Raw genomic sequence first — 12,265 nt, 5'->3', positions numbered from 1 at the left:
CTCGTCACAGAGCGAAGATGTCATATTCTAAAAATCATGTGGGTTTGGCTAGTAACTTTTCCATTTGGCTAGTAAACGAAAATATTTAGTTGGTAAAGGTCAACTAAAGATAAATTTGTCCATAGAGGCCTGTTTATTAAAAGATTGTTGTACAGTGGGGGTCAAAAATGTTTGCAAATTGTATAAATTGATAAATTTATGCTTCAATATTTTCCAATATAATAACTATGTTACTAACTGTTTTATATGCAAATATATGAAGTAAATTCATAGAAACGGAAACCAAATAATGATATTATGGGAGGGGGTATGGATCTTTAAATAATTTCAGGAAGGAATATGGGCCAAAAGAGTTTGCAAGCACTCATTTATCCGCAATAAATACCATTTTTAAACATGGTATAATTCGAAAAATTGTGTCATCATGATTATAGTACCATATATTGATAACATATTACAAGAAAACAACAGTTATTACTCAAATAACAATTAACAGAACAATACGAATTTATGAAACTATTTAACCCTTTATTCGCTTTCCTCCATTTTTAATCAAATCAATCAGTCTCCTATCAACAGAGAATGTTAATGTATACACTTGCTGAGGTGTGATTTCAGAAGATACCTTCTTGATTCTCTCCCAAATGTCTTTTTTTACTATGGAATTGATGCCCGTTTTCATAAACCTTCCTCTTCAGAATCGACCAGAGGTTCTCTATCGGATTCAGATCCGGGCTTTGAGGTGGCCAGTCCATCAGACGTTCACCAGAGATCCCCTTGTCTGAAAGCCAAGCTTTTGTGAACTGAGAAGCATGGCTTGGGGTATTGTCTTGTTGGATAATTAGATTCTGGTTGAGAGCATCATTTTGTGAATTCAACCAATGCAATAAATTTGCTTCCAAAAACTTGCAGTAGTTCACAGAATTCATTTTGACACAGTCAGGGACAAGAAAAGGACCAACAATCTCACTTCCAATAATGCCAGCCCAAATCATCACTCCTCCTCCCTGTTGACGTCTGAATCGCAAGCGTGGGCCTTTAAGAAGCCATCCCTTGGCCCAACCGCCGGGGCCGTCGAGGGTTGCTCTGGCCTCATCAATCCAGAGAACATTTTGAAAATTGTTTTTCAAATATTTAGTTGCCCATGCTAGTCGCTTCTGACAGTTTATATTACTCAAAGGAGGACATTTTGTTTGCGTTCTCTGGTTGGCTATCTGTTTCAAAATCCGATTTTGGGTTCTTTTAGAGATGCCAGACACTCCTGCATGGTCGAAAATAGCTTTGCTTGTACTGTGTGGGTTTGCTAGCAAACTCCTCTTGATTTTTCTAATATCTCGTGGTGAAGTCACCTTTGGTCTGCCACTTTTATGCTTTTTTCTTCCATCTTTGCCGTGAATGACAAAGCGTTTCACAGTTCGATGATCTCATTTCAAAATTTTCGAAATTTCCAAATGTAGACTTCTTTGCAGCAAGAAATGTAACAATTTCACCCTTCTCCCTATCTGTCAACATATTTCCTTTAGCCATTATCAATAAATTAAGATTACCTGCATAAACTGAAAAGTGGAAAATGTCGAACTATTATTAAATTCTGGCTTTTATCGTAAAATGTAGTAATGGAACGAACCAGAATGGCAACCAGCAAATGATGGAAGAGTCAAAAATGAAAAATAAAGCAAAATTAATAAAGAAATTGAGAAAAAAAATAGGCCTGCAAACTTTTGACCCCCCCCCCACTGTAGTGTATAAAATAAATAAATAAATCAATATAAAAAAGTTTATCGTTATGTTTTTACGATGTGCCCCAGCATGGTATAAACACCCCTAACCACCCCATGTTAAGAACGGTGTTTAGAATAAACACACCCCAACCTCCCCATGTTAAGAACGGTGTTTGGAATAAACACACCCCAGCCTCCCTATGTTAAGAACGGCTTATGAGGTTGGAGGGGGGGTATTCTGAAAGCCGTTCTTAACATGGGGAGGTTGGGGTGTTTATAATATGCTGGGGCACATTGTAAAAATTTACCAAAGTTTTATCGTTATTTTTAAGATGACATAAATTGTTTGAGTTATGTTTATTGGAAAATCAATGAACAATTTATAACAAGAAATGAACTGTTTTGAGATCAATGGATCAACATATTAATTTTTTATTTAAGAATATTTACGATGTTGCAAAGTAATAAACATTTCTGGTAAATTGATTGGATTATAATTTGCACGTTTTCATTTATCAAGAATCATGGAAACAGATATGCACGTAACTTTCTATTCCAGCAATTTTCATTGTTTTTAGATCTAAAAAATATTTCACATAAACTATAAATAATTTTCTATTCAATTTTCATTGTTTTTAGATATAAAAATTTTTCACAACATTAACTATAAATAATTTTCTATTCTATTTTCATTGTTTTTAGATATAAAAACTTTTCACAACATTAACTATAAATAATTTTCTATTCAATTTTCCTAGATTTTAGATCTAAAATCTTTCACATTTACTATAAATAATTTTCTATTCAATTTTCCTAGATTTTAGATATAAAAACTTTTCACAACATTAACTATAAATAATTTTCTATTCAACTTTCCTAGATTTTAGATCTAAAATCTTTCACATTTACTATAAATAATTTTCTATTCAATTTTCCTAGATTTTAGATATAAAAACTTTTCACAACATTAACTATAAATAATTTTCTATTCAATTTTCCTAGATTTTAGATCTAAAATCTTTCACATTTACTATAAATAATTTTCTATTCAATTTTCCTAGATTTTAGATATAAAAACTTTTCACAACATTAACTATAAATAATTTTCTATTCAATTTTCCTAGATTTTAGATCTAAAATCTTTCACATTTACTATAAATAATTTTCTATTCAATTTTCCTAGATTTTAGATATAAAAACTTTTCACAACATTAACTATAAATAATTTTCTATTCAATTTTCCTAGATTTTAGATCTAAAATCTTTCACATTTACTATAAATAATTTTCTATTCAATTTTCCTAGATTTTAGATATAAAAACTTTTCACAACATTAACTATAAATAATTTTCTATTCAATTTTCCTAGATTTTAGATCTAAAATCTTTCACATTAACTATAAATAATTTTCTATTCAATTTTCCTAGATTTTAGATATAAAAACTTTTCACATTAACTATAAATAATTTTCTATTCAATTTTCCTAGATTTTAGATATAAAAAGTTTTCACAACATTAACTATAAATAATTTTCTATTCAATTTTCCTAGAATATTAGATATAAAAACTTTTCACATTAACTATAAATAATTTTATATTCAATTTTCCTAGATTTTAGATATAAAAAATTTTCACATTAACTATAAATAATTTTCTATTCAATTTTCCTAGATTTTAGATATAAAAACTTTTCACATTAACTATAAATAATTTTCTATTCAATATTCCTAGATTTTAGATATAAAAACTTTTCACAACATTAACTATAAATAATTTTCTATTCAATTTTCCTAGATTTTAGATATAAAAAATTTTCACATTAACTATAAATAATTTTCTATTCAATTTTCCTAGATTTTAGATCCAAAAAGTTTTCACAACAATAACTATAAATAATTTTCTATTCAATTTTTCTAGATTTTAGATCTAAAAACTTTTCACAACATTAACTATAAATAATTTTCTATTCAATGAATTTTCACTGCTTTTAGATAAAAAAAATTTCACAACAATAACTATAAATAATTTTCTATTCCATGAATTTTCAGTTTTTAGATATTAAAATATTTTCACATTAACTATAAATAATTTTCTATTCAATTTTCCTAGATTTTAGATATAAAAACTTTTCACATTAACTATAAATAATTTTCTATTCAATTTTCCTAGATTTTAGATCTAAAATCTTTCACATTAACTATAAATAATTTTCTATTCAATTTTCCTAGATTTTAGATCCAAAAAGTTTTCACAACAATAACTATAAATAATTTTCTATTCAATTTTCCTAGATTTTAGATCCAGAAAGTTTTCACAACATTAACTATAAATAATTTTCTATTCAATTTTTCTAGATTTTAGATCCAAAAACTTTTCACAACATTAACTATAAATAATTTTCTATTCCATGAATTTTCACTGCTTTTAGATATTAAAATTTTTTCACATTAACCATAAACATTTTTCTATTCAATGAAATTTCATTGTTTTTAGATATAAAAATTTCACATTAGCTATAAATAATTTTCTATTAAATTAATTTTCATTGTTTTGAGATATAAAAAATTTTCACAACATTTATTTCAAATATTTATTTATTTTTTCCATAGATATATTGCAGTTGGAAAATCAATGAACAATTTATAACAAGAAATGGACTGCTTTTGAGATCAATGGATCAACATATTAATTTTTTATTTAAGAATATTCACGATGTTACGAAGGGATAAACATTTCTGGTAAATTGATTGGATTATCATTTGCACGTTTTCATTTATCAAGAATCATGGAAACAGATGCAGACATAAAACCGATTCCCTGCGAAATGTGTAGCGCAATATTTGCAGACGATTTTCAGTTCAAACTTCATATGCAAACCCACATCGAGGATCTCTCAGCGGGAGTCTCTGAAATAACAGGTGAATGTCTGTCATCCGATAGGATGCCTCATCCCCAACAAAACCAAAAAGATGAGAAAATTGAAATAAAAAAGGAGGATACTTACAATTGTCAAGTATGCGGGCTGACATTTCAAATAAACAATGATTTAAAAGAACACATGCAGATACACATCGGACAGAAACGTTATTCTTGTATAACGTGTGGATTAAAATTTGCATATAAACATCAGTTTAAAATGCATGCTGCAGCACACACTGGAGAAAAACCTTTTGCTTGTCAAATATGTGGGTTAGCATTTTCCGAGGAAGCTCGCATGAGTACACATATCGAAACGGCACACACTCAAGTGAAAGCTTTTTCCAGTAGCATGAAAAGACACGTGCAAATGGCGCACGCTAAAGCAAAAACATGTCAGGTTTGCGGGAAAACGTTTTCCAGAAAGAATAATATGAAAACGCATATGAAAACAGTACACAGTAAAGTGAAGACATGCCACGTTTGCGGGGAAACATTTCCGAGCAAGGCTCACATGAAAGCCCATATGCAGGCAACACACAGTCAAAATAAAGAGGAAACTTGTGAAGTTTGCGGTGAAACATTTTCCAGCAAGGCGAATCTGATCGCACATATGCAAACAGCACACGTGGAAATTTGTGAAGATTGTGGTCAGACATTTCCAGACTTTGCTACTCTGGAAAAACATAGGCAACTACACCTTAACGAGACAACCTGCTTAGTATGCGGAGCTGAATTTGCGCAGCGTTCTCTGTTGAAACAGCATGTAAAAACGCACAGTGACGAGCAACCTATTTGTAATGTGTGTGGAAAAAAATTCAGTTGTGAGGCGAGTCGAAAACGACATATGCTTATACACACTGGACAGAAACTTTACAGTTGTGACGTTTGCAGTAAAACAGTTTCCAATAAAACTTACTTGAAAGTCCATATGAGAAAACATACTAAAGAGAAACCTTTTTCGTGTTTAGTATGTGGCGAACGGTTTCCGCAGAGTTCTCTGTTAACCTGGCACGTTAAATCACACACTGGTGAGAAATCGATTTGTAAAATTTGTGGGAAGGGATTATGTGATTATACTAGTATGCGAAGACATATGCAAACACATACTGGAAAGAAATCTTATAATTGTCAAGTTTGTGAAAAAGAATTTGCTTCGAGATCTGGTCTAATAAAACATGTAAGCACACATACTGGAGAGACCCGGTGAACCAAGTGCAAGTGAAATACAAACGATTGCACTGAAAGGGACGGCTAGAATCCTGAAAAGATCTCTTGGTTGGACTCACTAAAATAGAGGTAAATGTCAGACATCTGGTTGGATGTCCCATCCCCTAGAAGAAAAAAGTTTAAGAAAAATGAAAAAAAAAAAGAGAGAATTTGATAACTTGATATTTGGTCTGTTTTCTCTCTATCAGCTCTGTTCAGACCTTCATTATTAGGGACGCTCAATTCAGCCAAGGTTCTCTCTTTTTTTTTTTTAAATACATATTCAAAAAAATACAATATATATTTAAAAAAAAAGAGAGAACCTTGGCTGAATTGAGCGTCCCTAATAATGAAGGTCTGAACAGAGCCGATAGAGAGAAACAGACCAAATATCAAGGTCTCATGTATGATATGAAAATAAACTGGAATCTTAAGGAGATATCAATCATACCAGTTATTATAGGTGCTACAGGACTTATGAAGAAAAACCTGGTCCTACCTAACTAATATTCTTGGTGAACCAAGTGCAAAAGAAGTCCAGACAATTGCACTTAAGGAAACTAAAAAGGACTCTCGGTTGGTTTCAATAAAAAGCAGGGCAATGTTGGCAGTTTGGCTGCTTCATACCCAGCATTACAATCTTCAAAAAAAGAAAATAAAAAAAGAGAGATAAAAGAACAATAAAAATCCCTGAAGTCTTGATCGTAAGAGGAATTTGCCAAAGTATATTGAAGATATTTATTTGCAGGCTGTTATCCTCATCTTCATAATTGTTCAACCAACTATTCCTCTGGACTTCATCACGTAATTAATCCATGGAATAAGAATTCTGTATCTTCAGTAATTACTGCCTTCCATAGTTGTCGTCTCATCAGGTTTTGGCAAACTAATCCTCTAATCAGCTTTGGGTAAGGTTGAAACCGCTTTATAAATAAAAAAAATAATATACCATTCAGTACAAACCCAATGATGGAAGGCGAGATAAGAACAAAAAATTTTGATTTATGAGACTAAAACATCCAACCTTGATCTCGATTTGGAGCCCGTGATGCAGTGGATAGGAGCATTGAATCTCTGTGGTTCTAGGTGAGCATTGTCTGAAGATAATGGTTTCAATCCTACCCAAAGCCAGCCAGAGCATTCAGCATTCCTGTCTCATCGCAGTTAACTACATGACAAAAATCAAAGGAATAGTTGGCCGAAATGTCATGAAACCACGATGAAGATGAGGATAACAGTCCGCAACTAAATCAATACATATTCAAATTACTCATCTCAAATAATAAAATAATCTATTGAGGATTTGTATTATTTGTATTTATCGGACTACTGTTCTCATCTTAAGTGTTATTTTTACAACATTTCAGCCGATGTAACCTCCAACCTTCTTCAGGTGTATCTTGTACTCAAGAATGTTTCTGTCAAACTCTGGAATTTCAAACGGAACCCTTTATTTACTTCATATGGGTAGCATGCTATTGTTCCGTCAGCCCTGACTGGATAGAGGTCCTAAGTAAATTGCAATTGTATGTTTTCGTTGCCCACGCTCGGAATTGAACCTTCAACCTTTAGGAAAATATCACTTTTACAATTGATTTTTCAAGTACTTTAACCACTGCTTGTCGGGTCCTTGTGGAGAAATTCTCGAGTTTGACAGAAACATTTCCGAGTTCAACAGGACACACCTGAAGAAGTCGGAGGTTACATTGAGTGAAACATTGTGAAAATCACACTCAAGATGAGAACAGTAGTCCGATGAATAATAATATAAATAAATAATCCTCATCTCAAAAATTCAGAATTGTGATATATTGAGGAATGTATTATAGATTATAGGGTTAAGGGGTTTAATATATATTTAATATAGATTATAGGGTTAAAGGGTTTAATATAGATTTAATATAGATTATAGGGTTAGGGGGGTAATATAGAGGGATGTAGATATTTTATTGTTATGAGAAAACTAAGATTGAAATGGAATTATATGAGTGTTCCATGGAAAATTTTAGTGTTATGAAAATTGTTGATGTATTCATGGAAGTGCTTTAGTTTAGTGAGAGCATATAAAGAAATTATCAATATATTGGCAATTGTGAAAGAGCTTAAGGGGGGGGGGTTCTGAAGAGGTTTAGTTTCTCGCATATGCATAAATATCTTGGAATAGCTGGGCATCATTTTAATGCATAGGGCGGTGCCTTTGATCTGAAGATAGTTTGAATTGTTGAATTGAAAGTTTTTGTGTGTAACAATGAAGTATATGAGGTTGCAAATCTTATGTATTTTGTTGTAGAAATTATTGTGAACGAGCAATTTTTTACATGTGTGTACACCATCATCATGTGGCGTGTTAGTGTATAGAACTAATGCATCCAAGGTGATTTAGGAAAGACTGTCGATTCATCTGATAGTGTTGAGAAAGTGTGTGGTGTTTTTGATGTAGCTAAGGATGCTGTGAAACAAGGTTAGAATATGATCTATATATCCAGAAATATATTCTGTAAGTGTGCAAACACCCAATATTATAATTCTACCTAGGAGTGAAATGTTCAGGGGTTTGGCTAATTTATTGATATTGCTGAGGTTAAGCGTCAGTGTTTGAAGTGAATCTAATGTGTGCCAAGTTCTTCTTCAGATAGTTTTTAACTCGATTTTTATTTTATGAAAAAAAAAATACAATTCAAAAATAAAAACAATTTTTTACAAACCTTTTCAGAGTTTTTAATTTCGTTTAATTGTTTCTTTTTAACTTGTGGATTTTGCTAATATAAAGAATCATTGCACAGCCATTACAGATTGCATAATAAACAATAATGCAACTATTTCATATGTAATATATGATTTTCATAGATTTCATAATAAACAATAATCCAACCATTTCATATGTAACGTGATTTTTATAAATTTTATAATTAACAATGATGCAACCATTATATATGTAACACATAATTTTAATAAATTTTATAATTAAAAATAATGTAAGCATTACATATGTAACTCATGATTTTCAGAAGTTTCATAATTAACAGTAATGCAACCATAACGGGTAATTTTCGTAGATTTCATAATTAACAAGAATGCAATCATTACATATGTAACAGTTGATTTTCATAAATTTCATAATTAACAATAATGCAACCATTCCATATGTAACATGATTTTCATAAATTTCATAATTAACAATAATGCAACCATTCCATATGTAACATGATTTTCATAAATTTCATAATTAACAATAATGCAACCATTCCATATGTAACATGATTTTCATAAATTTCATAATTAACAATAATGCAACCATTCCATATGTAACATGATTTTCATAAAGTTCATAATTAACAATAATGCAACCATTCCATATGTAACATGATTTTCATAAAGTTCATAATTAACAATAATGCAACCATTCCATATGTAACATGATTTTCATAAATTTCATGATTAACAATAATGCAACCATTCCATATGTAACATTATTTTCATAAATTTCATGATTAACAATAATGCAACCATTCCATATGTAACATTATTTTCATAAATTTCATAATTAACAATAATGCAACCATTCCATATGTAACATGATTTTCATAAAGTTCATAATTAATAATAATGCAATCGTTAAAGATGTAACACATCATTTTCATAGATTTCATAGCAATAATCAAGCATTTCTTATATAACATGATTTTTAAAGATTTCATAATTAACAATACTGCAACTATTTCATATATAACACGATTTTCATAAATTTCATAATTAACAACAATTACACAATGATTGTTACATTTGCTTAATTTACCTTAGTATGATGCTTCCTCAAGTAAAAGTACAAATTGTTTTCAATGAGTTGCAAATCCAAACTAGAAAATCGGTTCACATTTGATTTTAAATTGTTTCTTTTTTATTGTAAAATCGTTTTTTTTTTTACAAAAAATTAAAAACATTATCTCGTGTACATCATCACTTGTTTCTGAAAAGACCAATCGTAAAAGATAGAAATAAACATTCTGCGAAGAATTGTTACTTTGTTTTCCTCAGCAAACACAAACATCTTTCATGGCATCAGAGTATCCTCATGGCAAACACATTTGTAACATGTTTTAGCCACGACCTATGTGTAATTTAGCACTTGTTAAATAGTGACCTTTTATTCTTTTTCATTAGATAAATATACTATCGGGGGTGCCCGGCATTGCTCGTGTGTTTGGAAGCGCAAAAGAAAAAAAGTTTTGGTAGGTAATTACGCTCGAACCTGTGGTGAACATGGAAAAGAAAGTGTGAAAAAAAAAACTGACATCTTACTGCTCGGCCACGACGGGCCAGGAACTAAAAAGCGTTTTAATTTAACAATTAAAAAGTTACGTGACAGGTGCGTAAATTTAATGATTTACATCACGCCAGTTTTCTCAAGATGTTGGGGAAAACCAGCTCCCCATAAAAAGGGGAGTGTCCAAATGAATAGCAATAGTCTGATATAAGGGGTTTTCACCGCATTGATCAAGCCTCATCGCTTTCTGAACGTCCCCAGCACAAGTGCCGGGGTGCTGCCTTTTCTACGGATTCCGTTTTGCTTAGACAGTATGACTCCTATAATTTGGGCCCCGTCGGTGGGGCATTAGAATACGCCGACCGCCCCCCTGCAGAGGGTAAAAGTCCCTCAATGGGGGTCCTGGATATGACCTTAAACTATATCCAGTGCTGAGGCCCCAGTTTGCGGGCTTTGGGGAGTGTGGAGCCACCTTTTAATTACCATTGCTCCCAGGTCCACTCTGACCCGGAGTGGTAGCACCTATTAGGGTCCCAACTATCGGTTAAATAGAAACTGATTTGAAAACAACAAATATATTCTATTAAAAAATTTTTCTTCAAAATCTTTGGATTCGGCATTAAATAACCTGAAAAGGGTTGATATGCCATAAAACAAAAACAACCAACCAACCAACCAACCTATAATTTGAACATCCGCTTCATTCAAATTAGAGGATACTTTCCAAGTTTCATGATAAAAAAATGTGCTGCAGTTAACTTTAATTTTCTAAGAATTAAGAAATAGTAGATGAAATTCATTGCTATATGATACTTCAAGTATATATTAAGTTGAGTTTACGATATATTGCAAGTAAAATTGTTAAATATTATTACCAGGAACAAAAACATTAAAAATAAATTAAATCTACTCTTACTTGTTAGGTATTTATTACCTAAGTTATGTAAAATACAGTTTTTTTTTTAATTTATTCATTGAATGAGTCTCATTGCAGTTTCTATTTTCATCAATTGGGCACTGCTATTGTATTCCATAAGCGATCACGAAAATCTACAATTTCTTGGTTCTGTAGCTTCTTTATGATTATATCTCTTGAGAGGAAGTCCAATTTTTATTAGCTAAAAAAGTTGAACAACTAGAAAGACAGGGATTGTACCATTAAAATGAGCAACCTTTTCTGCCTCAGAGTTTATTTTTCTATACAGTCACTACCATTCACAATGCATTTTTGATTTCTTAGTCAGAAAAGTCTGGAACACACTTTGTCACTCAGATCTTTGTCACCACTCTGAAGTCGATGACACATGTCCTATCTGTGCCATGTGGACATCAACTGCATCGGTTTCATCAACATTCAACGGGTTAATGTTGATCAGTTCAATATTTTTTTCCATGGAGGAATTCAATTAAACATATTTGCTACTGCTGTGCAATCATGGCAGGAGTTCCTTTTTTAGAGCCTTACACCGTTAGTATCTGCAACAGAGAGATGAAACTTTCCGGGCCTGAATGCATAATTTCAGTCATCATAGCAATGTAGTTTGCAATCATCTTTGATCTGTTTGGGCGGAGTAAAAAATAATGGAATTAAGCAACAGTAGGATTCTTCTCTCCGCCTAATCAACTCATGATTTAGAAAGATGCCTCAGAGTTAAAACTATCCAGTAAATGTTTAATTACTACTCGCCCTCCTCACAAATCTTTAGAGTAGTGCCATCTATAAAGGGTAAAATGTGTGTGTGTTTGTATGTCTTGTAAAAACTTACGACACACGCAACGGATCCTCACGAGATTGCTATCATTTTGAAGCTCAACATCTCGGAAGACAAATATCAAAAAATGGGCCGGAAACATAAATTCCTTCAACCTCAACTCGTCAGTTTTCTACAAGGAGGGGTCCGTTTTTCTGCCAACATTTTTGCAAGTCATCATCTCCTTTCGATTGACTAAACTTAATTTCCACGTTTGCAACTTGCAGTTTTGCCATGGACGTATCAGCAAAGACAACATTTTTCTTTTTCACCTTCTTTTCCTCCTTTTCATTACGGGTTTGAGCCTGCCTGCCTACTACCATTTTTTTTTTTTGCAACACCACTCTCCACCAAAATTGCCTACTGTTTTAATTCTACTACTTTTTTTTGGGGGGGGGGAGGCT

The 12,265-nt window shown here is 31.8% G+C and overlaps 1 protein-coding gene across 2 annotated transcripts in view; it reads left to right on the top strand.

The window, feature by feature from the left end:
• Positions 1 to 6,098, top strand: part of LOC145269722 (uncharacterized) — a 45,803-nt gene extending 39,705 nt beyond the window's left edge. For both annotated transcript variants that reach the window (XM_080125444.1, XM_080125443.1), the window contains exon 2: positions 4,331 to 6,098. In XM_080125444.1, the coding sequence (XP_079981570.1) occupies positions 4,507 to 5,847 (1,341 nt within the window). In that variant the 5' untranslated portion in view covers positions 4,331 to 4,506 and the 3' untranslated portion in view covers positions 5,848 to 6,098. The remainder of the gene's footprint in view (positions 1 to 4,330) is intronic.
• The last annotated feature ends 6,167 nt before the right edge of the window (positions 6,099 to 12,265 follow it).

The sequence above is a fragment of the Euprymna scolopes genome, chromosome 45, assembly GCF_053919585.1.
Source record: "Euprymna scolopes isolate OS-2025 chromosome 45, ASM5391958v1, whole genome shotgun sequence".
In the NCBI taxonomy this organism is placed as follows: domain Eukaryota; kingdom Metazoa; phylum Mollusca; class Cephalopoda; order Sepiida; family Sepiolidae; genus Euprymna; species Euprymna scolopes.
The sequence above is the reverse complement of the archived record's forward strand: the minus strand, read 5'-3'. Positions and strand labels throughout refer to the sequence as shown.